Source organism: Tyto alba, unplaced genomic scaffold (genome assembly GCF_018691265.1).
Source record: "Tyto alba isolate M040663 unplaced genomic scaffold, T.alba_DEE_v4.0 Super-Scaffold_26, whole genome shotgun sequence".
In the NCBI taxonomy this organism is placed as follows: Eukaryota; Metazoa; Chordata; class Aves; order Strigiformes; family Tytonidae; genus Tyto; species Tyto alba.
The window spans coordinates 11989662-12006233 of NW_024881300.1; the positions used below are offsets into that span (position 1 = coordinate 11989662).

Consider the following 16572-nt stretch of genomic DNA (forward strand, 5'->3'; position numbering starts at 1 on the left):
CCTGCTGGGGTTGGCTGTTCTCAAGTTAAATTCCTTGTGTGGAGGTGGTGTTCACTGTGGCTGACAGGCAGGAGTTAATCCCAATATGATTACCCAACATTCTGAGTCTTCCAGGAAGTTTTTGCTTTTAAAGCGCCACCTTTTATCATCTGTTGTGTAGGAAGAGTTAAGAGTACAATTTCCTTAGCAAAGAACAACTGTTCCAGATGAGCTATAATTAATTTAAGTGACACAGGGCTGAAATTTCCTGCAGATATAATGGAGTTTCAAATGTCCTCACTATCACGGTGCACACAGTCTGACAAACCGAGGTGCACGCCAAAGGGCTGGAGGTGCACTTTCTGCCCTGGGCGGTTGCGCAGAGGAAGCGTAACCAGTGCTGGGAGCCCAAAGTCCGGCTCAAAGCAGGGAGGTGTCATCTCGGCATACCTGGAGTTACTTTGCCAGCCTCTTCAAATGGAAAGTGGGGGAATTACTGACCTGAGGGCTGAGTTGTGGCACTGGGGGCGTCAGGAGCTGAACCCTACCTGATAGATTTTCACTGTTACTCAGTAATTTAGAGCAGTACAAGAGCCTGAGAAGTTAAAGTTCTCTCATTGCTAAGAAGTGATCATGCATTTAGAAACAGGCTCAAGACAGCTGAATGTAGAGGAAATGAAAGTTGTAGCTTCTCATGTGATTTTTTTTTTTCTTATTTTTTTTTTCTTCTGAGTATTGGCCTTTGTGTGGGAAATCTGAGCTCCTGCATGTGCTGATGGCGAAAGGACTGGTAAAATAATCACCCTGCCTGTATTCTGAACAAACTATGGTTGTGTGTAATGAGTGTCAATAGCTGCTAGCTGGATGGCCTCTGTTGTGTTTTCTGTTGTTGAGTCTGATCCAAAGTCCAATGACGTTAACGGCTATCCTCCCATCAATGTGCATGTGCATTAGGTAATGTCTCTAATTAGATTTTCCCTTACCCCCACCCCACCCCCCCCATTTTAGAATCCCAGTGGAATAAGTGACAACCTGCGGTGGGACCTGTTGTTTTGGGGAAGGTGTGGCATTCATGTGGAAGTACCAGTCATCAATGGACCAAAAATTATTTTTTTGCAGATATCTCTGCATACTAATTTCCTCACCTGCAGAAAGAAATGAACAGCACAATTTGATCTGGGTCTCAAATAGTCTAGTGGACTTGGTGAAATTAGTTCTCAAACATGTATTTGGGATGTGCTTGTACTCCCAAGAGGATCTCACGTTAGATATAAAATATCATGGAGTCAAAGCAGCCTGTGAAAATACAAAATTAGAGCGTACCCTACTTGTGTGTCATTAACAAAAGAAAACAGTTTGAAATAGATGCTGTAGTACAGATCAGCTTATCACAGGAAAAGCTGAACTGGTTTAAGAAAGTAGGAGCTAGTTTGAATATTATTAGTATTATCCTACATTGCTGAAAGAATTATTGCCTTTGAAAGCTTTAGATTTTTGCAACAATAACAAAAAGGAAACATAGAAGTATATTTGAAGCATGTTTTACTTGCAGTTTGGAATGACACAACGAAGCTTTGGCTTAGAGCTCTCTGATTTCAATACTGTTGATTTTTAGTAAGGATGTATAGTTTAGTCATCAGCTGCTGGTGAAGCAGCTGTGTTAGTTGCAACATTATTGCTGAGCATTCAGAAGAAGTTGCATTTATCAGAAATGCACTAGTAGGTTTTGACGAAGCTGAATTTATTGTCTTCTGCAAGAATACATATTAAGCCTATTATTTACTTTTTTTTGGTAATGTTCTTTTCATGACCTGTACAGATGTGCAGGCCCATACGCATGTAAGATGAGCTGTGCTCAGATGGTTCCAGCAGCACTGGATGTGAGACATTCCCTGCAGTTAGTGTGCTCACACACAAATGCTATTTAAAACCAAGATAATTTCTAAACGAAGATGAAAGCAGGAAGTCTGCTCTCTGGTACGAGCCCAGAGCCCAGTGCAACAGGAGCCCTCCCTTGCCTCTTCCCTCTCCCCTGCCTGGAGCTGCTGGCGAGTGCTCCTTCTGCAGGGTCATCTCCAGGGGAGTTTTGCCATCACTGCTGCTTTCAGCAGCATTTCATGCGCTGTCCTTTAGCTGTAGTCAGACTCAGAGCAGGGCTGCTGTTCTGCAGCCAGAGCTTCTGCCTGCTCAGGAGCTGGCCCTGTCCTGCCTCTCTCTCTTATTCCATTCATCATCTTACATCACACCTAGCAGTGTTATGATTTTTTTTTTTTTTTTATTTACACAACCAACTATCAATACTGCCAGGCACAGCAGTTGAAGCATGTAGAACTCTAATGGCTGTTATGATCAACTAGTACTTCTTTATTCCTTACACCTGTGCAGCAAAACATAATAAACAGGGAGGATTTTTGGGGGGCAGGGACAAGACAACAGAAGTGAAGAGTAAATGCTGTAGTCTGTGTGGGTACAGCACGTGCTCCTATAATAAACATCTTCATGTGAATAGACCAAACCATCCAGATTTGCCATTGGGAGAATCCTTTGACAGATGCACTAAAGCTTTGTGTACTGAATTTGATGTTCTTTGCTGTAGAAGGATTAAATCAGAAGAGAAAATGCAACTTTTGGAGTAGCAGCATTTTCCTCCTTGGGCGTAGGCTCCCAAAGGGCCCCTTCCAGCTTGGAGCCCCATGCACAAGTGCCACCAGAGGAATGGGCGCTTCCAAAATGGAAAACTGAAGGTGCTTGTGAGAGTTCCTCAAAGCTGCAGGCTTTAGGTGGTGGCTCAGCAAAGTGCAGCAGGGTGCAATTCCAGCCCAGCTTTACTGGGAAAGATGACTGACGCTCCCCTCCCTTTTTATACCAAAACCTACCTGTATGTTTCTTGCCTAAGGCAACCCTTTCTCATACTCACAAAACTGTTTATTTTCTTGGGAGAAAAGGTAAACTCTCTTTGCAAAGCAAGAACGGGAGCACTGCTTCCCTTCAGGTGACAAAGTTGTGGGTTTTTTTTAATGTTGCTTGCCCATTGCAAGCCTGGACACTGAGCAAGCTGATGTCACAGCAGAGAGCTCCCTGCTGTGTGAGGTGAGAGCATTGCTCTGTCCCCAGGTAAATGCTGGGTAGTGATTGACTAACAGGTATGTGGGTTGTTACAGCAATTGCAAAGCCTGGTGCTTTCTGGTACTATGCAAATTCTCTGAACACGGCACAGAGTGAGCTGAGGAACAAGTAAAGCCAGGTTTAGTTGTACCTGATTTCTAATTACTTTCTTTTTCTCCCCTAGAAAGCATAGTTATTTCAGTTTTGTGAAACTCTGATGGTTTCTGGCCTCCCTCACAGTGATATTCCTGGGATAGCTCTCATGATCGCTTGTGCAGTTTTATGTTCTTTCATTTTCATGCTCCATGCTTGCAGACCCCGTTCCCAGGAGCAGGCACTGGGGGAAGCTGCTGACTGCCTGCTGCAGTGTCCCGCGGGAGTGAGGCCTTTGCCGTGCAGCTCCTGCCTCCCATGAGAGAATAAACCTCAGTGAAGATGAGCTGAGATTCTGGTTAACCAAGCCAATGTTGTTAGCTCAAAGTGTGCTGCAATGCCAGTGTAGTTTTCCATGCAAAGTGAGACAGAGTTCAGAGGAGTGATTCCTCTGATTGAAGAAACACCGACTTTCATGAGAACTAGTATAAGGCAACGACTTAAGTCTGACGAGCATCAGAGAACTACTTTGACACCTAGGGTGTTTTCAGGCACTGGCTGTGCCGAGTGCCGGGGCAGCCCTGAGCCGAGGCAGGCACGAGCCAGGGGACAGCCCATGGGACAGGGCGACAGCCTGCCTGTGTAACGCCTGTGCTGATTTACTCTAGCTCAGCAACCAGCTCAACTGTTATGAGTTTGTTTTCCATCTCAAACGAGAAAGAAAAAAAAAAAAAAAAAAAAAAAAAAGAAAAAAGAATATTCTTCCTTTTTTCTCTAGTTTGCAGTTATGGTGCTTATTTTTCATAAATAAAACACCAACATGTGGCATGGCCTCTTGGCCTCTTTACTCACAAATGAGTGAGACGGCCAGAAAGGTTCAGTGCTTCTCTAGTGCGAATACAGGCTGACGGTTTAGTTTTTCTTGTTGAATACGCAAAAAAATATATAGTCAAATATAAATTATGACTTCTCGCTTGTCTCTTCCTCCCTTAGCCACAGAGAAATAATTCTCTGAGTTAGCATTTCCCTCCTCTTTGTATTTACATTTGTCATTTTGTACGGTTGTAGTAAGTGAAGCAGACCTGCAAGCAGCTTTGGTTTATTGCAGGTAGCTCCAGCCTGGCTTCCCTGATGCATGAAGCTCCTTAATACAAGGTACTGGTCATTCATGGCTGGCACACAGGAATGTCACTTGAACACAGCATCATTTACAGCATTGTTCTTTCCTGTCACAGACTTTATTGAGTGATAGAGGGAAGTGAAAGTGTCTGTCACCTTCCCTTGGAAGGCGGCACCGGAGCTCTGTGTAGGGGCAATTTGTTATTTCTAATGAGAACAGAAAGAATGATTTTGCAAAAGCGTTTTATTGACAAATGTTCCCTGACTCTTCCATGTCAGATGTCTTTCACACAAAATACTTAATATAAACTTGTTTTCAGTTTACTTTATAGAGATAGGGTACTTACCCAGCTAACCCACCAAAAATCTCTGTGACGTAGGAATAATCCCCTCCCGATTTGGGGATAGTGACTCCCAGTTCAGCGTAACATAGTGAGCCAAGGGCAGCCACCCCGCCGCCAAGCACCCAAATAATGAGAGCGAGTCCAACTGAGCCAGTGTGCTCCAAAACTCCTTTTGGTGAAATAAAGATCCCAGAACCAATGATATTACCTGGAAAGGACAAAAGGTTTGCAGTGAGGTAAAAGCCAGAAATGTACGTTGCCTTTACTTCTTTTAATTAAAAAAAAAAAACAAAAACAAAAAACCAAACCCACAGCCTCCATCCAACTGAACAAGAATTCCCCCACCCCGACCTCTCTTCCAGATTTTGCATGATTGCATTTTATCTGATTATGCCCTGAAGAAAGCATTGCCATTTATCAGCAATTGAGGATGGTAAGCATGTGCTCAGCTCTGCTGAAGCCCACTAAGACTTGGGTGAGCATCTGTGTCTGCAATTAGCGGTTTTGTGGCACGAGCTCACACAGCTTGCACAACTGTCTCCTGTCACCTGCCATGCCCAAGTATTTTATCAAAAGGATTTAGAAGTGCTTTTGTAATGAAAATTTTAATCTCCTGAGAGGAATCTAAACAAGTTAAGGCCCATCTTCAGGGGGGATTGGGAGGTTAAAAAAATTCTGTAGCATTATCTATAATGTAGGGGCCAAGAGGTGCTCTTGTCACCAGAACAGATTTAAGATTGTGCTTGAAAAAGTCATCTCAAAGGCTGAAATACTAGAAATCCATTAACATTTTATATTTGTGATACCTGTGCTGCTTAGTCATCACCCATAAATTTTTAAAGGAATACTGTAGAAATATTGGACAATGTGGACTTTGTCCTATTAATTTCATTTGATTAGCATGTGAGCCGAGACCGTGCTGGGGGTAGAAAGGAAGTGCTGGATATCACAGATGCTCTTTGTTCACGTGGGGCCAAGGCATGGTTGTCCTCCCAGGCCAGCAGGAACCATTCTGCAAGATGTGCTTCCTAGCTGCTCAGGGTCTCAAAGGAGAGGTTTTTTGGTCAGGCTTGGGATTTTTTTGAGAAATATCTGAATAGCACTTTTTCCCAAAAGGATGTGAAGACCTTGCTGTTGTAGTACTCTGCTGGGGGCTTTCTTCTTTTATGAGTTGGTATTAAAATCCTCACTTATAAATTTGATTTCATAAGTGTTTCTTATCAGCTCAGTCACAAAAATAAAATACTGGATACTGGTCATTAATGAGGTATTGTCACCTAAACCAGCTTCTTGGCAGTCTTTGAACCTGCCTGTCATCAAATCAAAGCTCTCTTCCCCCTCTTTGCTTTATAAATGCTTTTCAGATTGACATGTATAGCAAGCTCCCTAAACGTGTCCAGTTATGCCAAATTTTGCTGCACTTGGCTTCAATTCTGTTCTTGTGTTTTTTGAAGCAGCTTGTGGAAGTGCATCTCATCCAGCCAGTCTGCCCTGGTTGTTCTCACATGTAGCTGTGTGTTTGCAGTGTGTGTGTTGAAGCAGATACTCTATCTGTGGTTTGAAATTAAATTAAGATAAAAAATAGACAACACCAACAACTGATAAGGAGGTGTCTGCTTCCTGGCAAGAGAGGGTGGACAGCCTTGCTGCTGCCAAATTCCTGATGGATTGTCCATGTGGTTTTGGGCTTCTTGGAGCAATGGGCTGCTTGTGGCATGAGGGTCTTGTCACAGGTGAAGCCATTCCCTGAGTATCATAGTGTTGGTATAGCACTTCAAGAGCAAACCAGAGACGCTGACTAAACACAATAATATGTAATGCAATAAAGTTACTGGGATGAAGTGGTAGGACATGTGCTGTGCCTTTCCTGTTTGCTGGCATGTCAGTTTGTGAAAGGGTCCTGCTGTGTACAAGGGTGATGTCAGGTGTGAAAGCTGGCTTTTCAATATTACGACTGAACCACGTTATGAAGTGCCCCCAAGCAGCTCAATCTGTGGTGTGGCAGCTTCAAGTAAGGCTATCCAAGCACAGCAGTAAGGAAATACTGATACAGATGAAACTGATGCAGGCCCCCCCCAAGTTATAAAATCAGTTTTAAAAGGCATGACATTGAAAAAACCTTTTTTTCAACTTTTCATTTTAACCTGTAAGCTTTGCAGCTGGCCATGTTCCCTTGAGTAAGAGTCCTTCCATAGGCACAGGCAGACTAGAGTAATTTTTAGATGAAAGTTAAGAGCCACAACGACCATTTTAGGAAATACACCGAAAAGCACCAAAATTTTGATAATGCCTTTAAAGCAACATTATTAAATCTTGTATTGTCCCTGAAAGCCACATAAAAATAAGAAAGATTTGCTAGTGTATTGTTAAAGGGCTCAGAAAGTTACTTCTGTAGCTAGCTGGTCTGGCTCTGCGACCTGTGCTCAACCAGCCCTTCAGTGCTCCCACACACAGGACACGTTTTGGAGCAAGACTCACAGGGTGCTTCTGTACCAGTGACATGGGGGACCCTCCGCTACATCTGACACCATCCTCTGCAGATGGGTGCAGTGCTGTGTGAAGACTGGGGCCATCTCAAGGAGTCCCACTTAAAAAGTGGCAAAATGCCATGCAGGGGAGGGCTTGTATTCCAGAAGGAGCTGCATGTGCAAGGGAACTGATTACAGGTTGACTCAAAGTCTATTTTAGGTGTTCCTTTTGGCATGGGGGACAGCTGTGCAAATCCCCTCCCTTGACCCCAAAGAGGGGCCCTGGGAGCAGGGATGCCCCTTTGGTGCCGTGGCTCATGTATGAAGAAATGGGAAGGTGTAAAATGGGTGGGAGCAGGGAGATTTGCAAGAAAAAGGGAACAGCCAGCCCTGCCCACCCACACTCTTCTCTCCTTCTTTTCTGGAGATGATGGCTGAGTTGGGCTCAGCAGCTCCCGGTCCAGAGACTGTAAAATATGATGTGAGGGATAGGGGTTTACTCTGGAGAGGAGCTGAACAAGGGAAGATAAACATGCAAGTATACAGGCAATATTTGTAAGGAATAAATTGTTTTCTGTGCGTGGGCTGCTTTTTTTTAATGTCCATGATGCACAGAACAGGTTAAGCCAGAAATAAATGGCTTAAATTGTGATGCAGGAGATCAAGGGTAGATCTCAGGAAAATCTTGGTAGTGTTGAGATCTTTAGCCATGTAGGGAGTCCCCGGGAAAGACCGAGGCGTCTCCCACCTGCGGCATTCTGGTACAGCTGGAATGGACGGCCACTGGAACCAGAAGCACTTTCTATGCATTACAAAAAAAAAAAAAAAAAAAATCAGATGAGGGATGTAGATGTTAGCAAAACTAGATCATACTAGAATAACAGTAAAATTAAATATAGCTATCCCTTAGCTGAACTAGCACAGGGAGCCCTAAGCACTGCTACAGCATTAATCACAGCAGCTTGCACTGAAGGGGAAGGGTTTTGATGTGGATGAGTTGCACAATATTATTCATAGCACTAATAGATTTGTTCTGGGTCTTCCCTACTGGGAAGCTACCTGGCTGGAGTGGAGTGGTGAAATCTTTCAGGAAGACAGATGAGGAATTAATGTATTGCTAAAGCATACATAATACTTGATAGAACTCATAAGGCTTTTTGGTCATAGTTTCTGATGCTGAAGTGTTGCAATGTATTTAAAACAATCAAGCTTTTCTGGAAGACTGCTTGTGCCCTGTTCAAGAACTGTAACAAATCTTGAATTTAAGCTGAGAAAGAAATACTTGCCTTAGGAGTCTAAAAACAGTCTTGACAAAGTCTCTGGCACTGCTGTGTGCTGCAGTTGTAACAGTTATGCATATGGAGGAAGGCCTTAAGTTATAATGGACCCTTAAAAGTGATCCGCTACCTGCCAGCATAGTTACCTGTGTATCTGTTTTTCACAGAAAAACAAAACAAAACAAAACAAAACAAACCTGTACCTGAAAATACTGCAGTTTTGGGAGGAGGCAGTGGTATTTTGGGGAGTGTGCTGAACTTCAGACATACCACTTATTACCACAATAGATCTGTAGGTTTTAAATGCCTCTTTGGCATGGGACAATATTACTTTCTGGCAACCCCAGTACAGAACAAACAGGAATTGCCTAAAGACAGAATAACCTATAAATGAGTCCCCTGGCTCCTCTCACTCCATCTCCTTCTGCTCAGTGCTCTTTTTCACCTTATCTCAGGTTTGCTGCTATCTTTCACATCAAACAGCAGATGCAAATACCCATCCTTCAGCAAGCTCTCAGTGAGAGCTTCCACCTGCATGCTTTGCGTCACCTTTTCACTGTGTCAGTATGTGGAGAAAGGATAAAATCCAAGCACAGCATGGCCTCCCCCAAACTTATAATGGATGAGAAATCCAGAAAATCTCAAAGCTGATGTGCAGTGTTAGAGTGTGGTGTCTCTGCAGACCTGTGCTGCATGGGGCTGAGGGGGTGACCCCTGAGCACTGCTGTGGCTTTCACACTGGCCAGGGCATGAGAGCTGACAGCGTGCCTGGCTCTCTGTGCCTGCTCAGCTGCTTCGGTGTGATGGGCAGACCTGCTGGCGGGCTGGAGGGGGTGAGAAATGGAGAGATAAGCAGTGGCAGTGCCGTGGGAAACAGTGTGATCAGGCCATGCTGTGATGGACCCGGGGAAAAGAGAGACAAGTCCCGGTGAGGTGTAACCACAGAGATAAGGTGGCGACAGTCGTCTGGCATGGTGGTGATAAAATGCAGTCTAAATGCATAGACAGATAGTCTATGGTGTGTTTTAAAAATGCTTGCACTTGTGTGGAAAACATAGGCATGATTCGTGTCAAGATAGAGTATGGTGTGATAAGTGTAATCGTTGTACTCTGTGTGGATCTGAAATGATTTGTGATCACTATAACCTATATAATAATTGTGGTGAATGTTGGAATCAAATTGAGAATGTGTAGGAATATAGTGTGCTTCTTGCTTGGAACAATGTAACCGCCTTTTAGAAACACTCCCTAGAGCAAATGTAAACACTCCTTAGAAAACTCTCCCCTAGAGCTGATGCAGTAGCTGCTCAGAAAAAGCCAGCGGAAAGGTAAGACCCCGGGACTTTCAAAAGATCCAATGAGAGGGGGACACTACTCCAACAATTCAAATGACCCCATGGAAGAAGAGCAGGATGACTGTGTGATGGAAAGGGATTGGTCGAGACGCTGGTGAAAGAGTCTAAGACACTGCTTTTAGAGCTCAGTGTGCGTGTGGCAGAGTTGAGGCTCTCCGTGCACCCAGCGCTGCTTTGTCTATTGCTTCTCACCCTAAACTGATTGAACCCAAATAAAATTATATGCTTTTTATAAAGATTGGCTGCATTCATTTATAACACTTGGCATTTTCAAAGCCCTGAATCTCTCTGTATTTCAGGTTTCTACCTTGAGGAAAGGGCACTGCTCATCCCTGGCAGCCCAGGTGATGGGCATTGGCAGTGGGACTGTTACTCAAACCCAAATTGGCCCAGGGAGGAGGTGTCTGTGGCACAGCGTGGCTTCAAGTGATGCCCTCCTGTTATGGCAAGACTGTCAAAGCAGTCTTCCTTGTGTGTGAGTCTGTATTGAGCTGGAAATAGCCATTACTTTTTTTATTTAAGGAAAATGCTTTCTGGGTGCAGCTACTGAAGGAGCAGGACAAGGAGGAATAGACAACCTTCTGGATGGTCCTTTCATACAAACATTCACAGGATGTTTTTTGTTAAATTAAGTAGTTAGTCATATTTAAAAAAAATCTAGTGTCCTTCATGAATGAATATATGATAAGGCAAAATTCTCTTCCAAACTCATTATGGATTTCCTATTATTTTGCTCTTGCAACATGTACAAAAGCCTTATCAGCAGAAGTGGAAGTGCTACGCCCCTTCTGACAACAAAATGTTCTTATGGAAACCTGCCATGCCTGGAAAGTACCTTTGCTTCACTTGGTGTAGGATGTTTTTAAAAATAGATATAGTGGAGATACTGAAATGCTTCAAGAAAATGAGATGTCAGAAACTGGCTGATGAGAAGCAAAGTTTTCAGAAGGTTTCATGTTCCTTAGCAGAAGTTATTAGGCTAGAAGATTTAGCAGTAAGGCAGGTGCTTCACCTGCAAATAGATATTTCAAAGCAAGCCTTTGAACTGGAGGAAATTTGGTGAGCAACTCTGGGCTGAGAAAGAAATTGGCTGTGTGTTTCAGGAAGACTGTCATTACTGTGCTCACCATGTCGGGGATAATTTGTTTCAGCTTTACTAGTGCTGGTACTCTGGATACTCACTGCATTTATTTTTTCTTCTAAGATGTGAAGAGATGGAAAGAATTAATTTCTTCTTGTAAAACAGCCACCTTCTCTGCTCTTTCATGGTCTCTACTAGAGTTTCTTGTTACAAAACTACCTCTTTGAACCAAAAGGAAACTAATACTCGAATTTCATATGTTCATTCCATGGACATATCTTACAAATATAATACAGAATAGGCTGACTTGAACTATATCTCTCTGTGTGTGTATATATACACATATGTGTATTCTTGTTGGTAATAATACAGCCTTAACCCTGCCTGGGAGGTATGAGCCAGTTACTGGAAGTTGTGTGACCAATCCCAACAAATCAGTACTAAGTAATCACAGTAAACAGCACCTCATCTAAAAACACTAAATAACAAGCTTACCGCATGGGTGATGTTCTCATCACCTGCAGGTCAAGGCTAAGGCATTCACACAGCACAATTGCTTGGGTAAGGTAGATCCATACTTGTGTTGTGGTGCTGTGCACCCCAGGCCCACTGCAGATGCTCAATGCGTTATGCCAGTCACAAAAGTGGAGGATGGAGAGAGATGGAGCCACGTGAAACGGGGCAGATGAAGTGTGCCAAGGTGGGGAGAATGGGATGATGAGCCTGAGTTTGTCTGCTGGCCCAAGCCTGCTACCTTGGCATGTGAAAATGTTTCTGCTAATAATAGTAATTTAAAAAAAAAAAGATACTCACTTGCTCAGGCCTCTCCTATTCCTAACCTTAAACAAGTATCAGTTTTATGCAGGACAGAAGCTGTCCTCAACCCAGCACTGTACTGTGTAGCGCCAACGAGCCTTGAAAAGACATCCTGAAAAAATATTGACACCTGGAATGAAATCCTCTTTCTGCTCAAGTCAGTTGAGAGTTTGTAAAAGAGATATTTGAGAGCCTTGACCTTGACAAATTCTGTGAATTTAGTTATTTTTTTTTGCTTATTCATAGTAACAATGGTCTGTGATGGGGCCAAGGAGAAAGGTAGACCTCACAGCTACACCTGTTTGATGTTAAAGAAAAGCATTTTTGCTCTTAACTTAGAGAAACTAGCCCATAAAATTGTTCAGGAGCTGTTCATCGATGTGAAAAGATGACCCCGGCAGGATGGCCAGAACCAGCAAAACCTGCTGATCCGCTACCATGCTACTAGTTGAACACATTCACTGAGACCCTGGGGTGCTCTCGCTCAGCCGTGCAGCACTGCCAGATGTGTTACTTGACTGGAGAGGTGAAAAGACATCGCCATTTCTTCCCTTTTTTTCTTTTCTCTATTTGTGACTAGTTGTTCAGTGAAGGATTACAATGGTCAACATTCCTGAAACACTGTGTATGGTTCACGAGCATAAATCCTGAGATGGTGCTCCAGAGCTCTGGGCAGGTCACGCAGCATGGGGTGGCACGCTGCAGGTAATGATGTGGGGAGATGTGATGTTCAAAGGCTGACTACGGCAGGTATCGCTGGCAGAGGGAAACCCTGCATTACCTGGTGCCCTGCTTCCTTCAGCATCATTGCAAAGGTGCGTCCCATGTTTACGTGATCAGAGTAGAAATTAGTAAAAGAGTAGTCGATCACAGTAGTTGGCATCATCAAAGATTATATCCCCAACAGTATATTTGGGTGTTTCATTGCTACAGTTGTAACAGATGGTCTGAGTATGTGTTTGGGTGTCTCAGCTGTGAAGGGCAAGTCCAGCATCCTATCTCAGTGCCTACATGGGGAATGTAAGCCTTTACTTGTCACTTTTTTATGAAGCTGTAGGAAACAAGATTTTTATTTTAAAATGAAATTTTTAAGATCAGCCTGGTTTCAGTTACAGCTTTCTTTTGATACATTGATATATTGTATCCTCAACAGCAGACACAGACAGTTTTCACTGATACCTGTGAATAGAAGAATAATCAAAAGTCTACCCATCCTCTCAGGACTCCCACATCTAAGTTGACATTGTTCAGGCCAACAGAATGACAGTCTGTGTCATTGCTTAAAATAGTTCTCTTATAAACAAATGCTGAAGCTTTGCATCCTGTCTGGGAGTTAATAAATAAATGTATCTTATTTGAATATGAAATATTCTAAAGATTTGAGATTACTGTTTAACAACAACAACCAAACCTTAGTCAGAAGGAATTGTGCTTTACAAATTGTTTAAATCCAAATTAAATTTGAGGTGGATTGAGTCAATAATGGCAATCATGGATATTTATTTATATATTTATTAGATAGAAAACTGCTAAACTAAGCAGCCTCCAGTCCAGCTAATTGTCTAATTGGCTCTCATGAGTTAGGCACTCCTAATTGAGGATATTAGTGACCAGTTTTGATTGTCACTGCCTGTTTGTGAACTCAGGGCCTGACACACCTACAAAACCAGCCAAGGAGTAACGTGAGTAGCTCATAATTTTGGTCCTAACTGGAAATCCGGTGACAGCACAGGCAGTCCCAACAGCTCTATGTATTTACAGTAAATAAATCTGCTGCTCTCTGCCCTGGCCGACCTCGGGCTCTGCCCTGGCCCCCATGCTGGCGGTGCCGGGAGCGCGATGGCTGCCCTGCACTAAAGCTGTGCTGTGGCACTTAATGGGATGAATGGGCACAAAGTGCTGCTCAGCCTTTGCCCTGCTCCTCTCCAGTTTATTAACAAAAGTGTGGCATTTAATACAAGAGATTATAAGTGTGTGCGGCCCCCCACCCTCCCACTTAAAACACACAGGGGAAATGAAGTTCTGAATCAACACAGCAGTCAGGCCTGATAAATTACTAAGCTATAGGGACTCTGCTGAATTAAAACCAGCAAACATTTCAACTGCATTTTCTTAACCTCTAGTCAAGCATGAATTTAGGCTAAGTGGCAGTGTTTTAGACATTTAATGTAATGGTCTTGAGTTTCTTTGCTTTTAAATAGCATTCAGAAAACTCTTAATGAAGAACGGATGAAGAATAAAAGAATCTATAGAGCTTGGCATTAAAATAATAGCCATTTAACTTCATATGCGAGTAAAAAATGTAACTATTGTACCAGTGGAAAATGAATTATGGCTCCTCTGCTAATACACTTACAAAAGAAAACCTGAAAAATGGCTATAAAAATAAGTGATAATTTAATGTCTACAGGGATTGGTATTTAACAAAATTAAATTATCTTAAAATCTGACTTCAGATCAAAGATTTATGTTAAAATTCCTAGCAAGTAAGAACATGACCAGTCATTATAAACTGCAATTCCAGCATTCCGAGTGGATTTTACTCTGTTAAGAATTTATAATCTGATTATGCTACACCCAACTTTAAAGATTTTAAAAATCAGGCTACTTAAAATACTGACAGAAGTGTTTTCTTTAACTTGTCATAGATTTATAAAGAAGCACTAAAATACAGGTGTAGTCCATGAAGACTTGAAGAACCAAGTTTTTCTAACAATCAAGACATGGGTAGAATAGAATACTGAGGAAAGTAACTATTTCAGGCATACTTCACTAACACTACTTCACCAATAATAACTGACATGGTCTTACAGAGGGTATGATAGTTTGTTTTGGCACTAGGGTTAGATTTTGCTATTGCATAAGGTACTATGGAGATTTGTCAGTCATTTTAATATTTATATATTAAAATGTTATACCTATATTATTAAAATGAGCTGCAGCATCCTCAAAAGGATGCTTGCAATTTATCATACCGCCTTTTACCGACTAGAATACTTAATAAGCCAGGCGCAGTTTCCAGCAAAACTGTTTCGCTTAAGAAAAACAAACAAAAATCCTTTAGTGAATGTAAAAGCCCAGAAAAACACAGCGGCTTCCCCCAAGCTCCCTTCCCTTTCCCCCGGCAAGCAGGGCGCAGCCGTGCGGGGGGGGGGGGGGGGTGGGGGGAGGAGAGAAGGCCCCGCCCCCTCGGCCCCCGCCCCCCTCAGGCCCCGCCCCGCCCGTCCTCGCCGCTGGAGCGAGCTCCCCCAGGCAGGAAAAAGGCGAACGGAGCAGTGCCAGCAGTTGGGAAACCTCAGGGATTGAAAGCGTCTCTTATTGGGCTAACTCGGGGAGCTGCCGCGGGGACGGGATACCATTCTTCACCTGAATCCTTATTATTGTGGCTGTCACCTTTTTGGTTTACTGTTTTCTCCAGTGTTACTGTCATCAGCCTGTTTGCAAGACGATTGCATGCATCTTTCCCTTGAGAGAAAAGAACCTCTGTTTTCTTGTCTTTGATATTTTAAGAAAACATAAGACTGATTAAATTGCAAAGAGCACTGATAAGCAGAACTAACAAGTGGATACTACTGTATGTGAAGGCTGCGTGGTGATTTTTGGGGTGTGTTAGGCAGCTGTGTTGCAATCAGATGAAAAATTCATAATCTAGAGAAGAGCAATCAAAGCAAATTTGTGAGAATTGCTAACCTCAGTCTTCCCAGGACCTTTAATATCTCTGGGGCCATCTGAAAAGTTCTTTAAAAGTAGTAAGATGCACATTTGGCTCTGGCTTAAGGTATATAAACTGTGTAATGACTTAGTTTGGAATCCCTTTCCAGTAGCAGTGGAAAGCAGCCTTAGAGGAAAGCAGTACTTGCAAAACCTTGCGTTTATGGAACTGCAGTACTTTGCTGTTTGGCTGAAACCTGGTGCTTACTGTACATGGCTGACCATGCTCACGCTGTAGCCCAACCTCTGCCAATGTAACCGGTAGCTTAAAACCAGAAAATGTGGTGGTTTAAAACTTCTACCTTTCTCACAGGGGATGCTCTTTTATCTCCTCTTTGTAAAATTAGTGATAATTTGTCACTTGCTTTCTTCTACAGAAGGCGGCTAACCAAGAGAAGCTTCATCAAGAAAGCTTTTAAGCCTCTGTTTTGGTAATGTGATTGCCACAAAATAACCTGCCACTTGAATAGCATTCAAAGGAGGTTACATTGGCAGGTGCTGACTGTACTTGTAGGAAGTGCACATCTCTACTGTAGAGAACTCACTGGAAAAAATATGATGTGGGATATTATCAGTACAGTACTTAGAGCAAAATGCAAATGCTCCCTTAACCTAAATCAGCACTGCCAACTCTGATCCGATGCTTTGGCTTGCAGGCATCATTCAGGAGCTCTCCTGAGTACGCACATGTGCATGCACTGGGCTTGATAGATTAATTTACATATCTGTGTGTTCAAAATTGCAGGGCCCAGCTAAGCACCTGGAAAGAGGCATGGCTGTCCCCACCTGTGTAACACCTCCCTGCACTGGAGATCAAACATTTAGATGATGTGTGCAGACGACAGACCTGCACTTAGGTAGATAAGTGGTGAGGACGTGCTGGGGATCAGGCCTCTTCGGAGCATGTGAAATAACAAGGGAGAAGTCAGGTGTCTTCTAGTGCATGGTTTTATTCAGTTTTATTTGAGTAATGCTGCTGCAATGTGTTTATATCAAAGGAGAAGTTAAAGCCTGTATGATAGCATTTTTGTTGTTGGTCTAAATTGAAAACTCCTTTCATTCTGCTAATCCTTTCACCGGCTGCCGGCTCTGTCTGCTCTTTTCAGGCACACAGTCCACTGCTTTATTTCCTGCTCCTCTGTTCTGACTCTTGTACTTGGTCTGATTTCTCTACTTCCTTAACTCCTGACTTGTTCTCCTCTTCTCTTGCCAGTGTTGGGATAT

At 43.0% G+C, this 16572-nt stretch overlaps 1 protein-coding gene across 2 annotated transcripts in view; it reads right to left on the reverse strand.

The window, feature by feature from the left end:
- Nucleotides 1-16572, reverse strand: part of SLC7A10 (solute carrier family 7 member 10) — a 43849-nt gene that overhangs the window by 12707 nt on the left and 14570 nt on the right. For both annotated transcript variants that reach the window (XM_042797802.1, XM_042797801.1), the window contains exon 2: nt 4644-4848. In XM_042797802.1, the coding sequence (XP_042653736.1) occupies nt 4644-4848 (205 nt within the window). The remainder of the gene's footprint in view (nt 1-4643; nt 4849-16572) is intronic.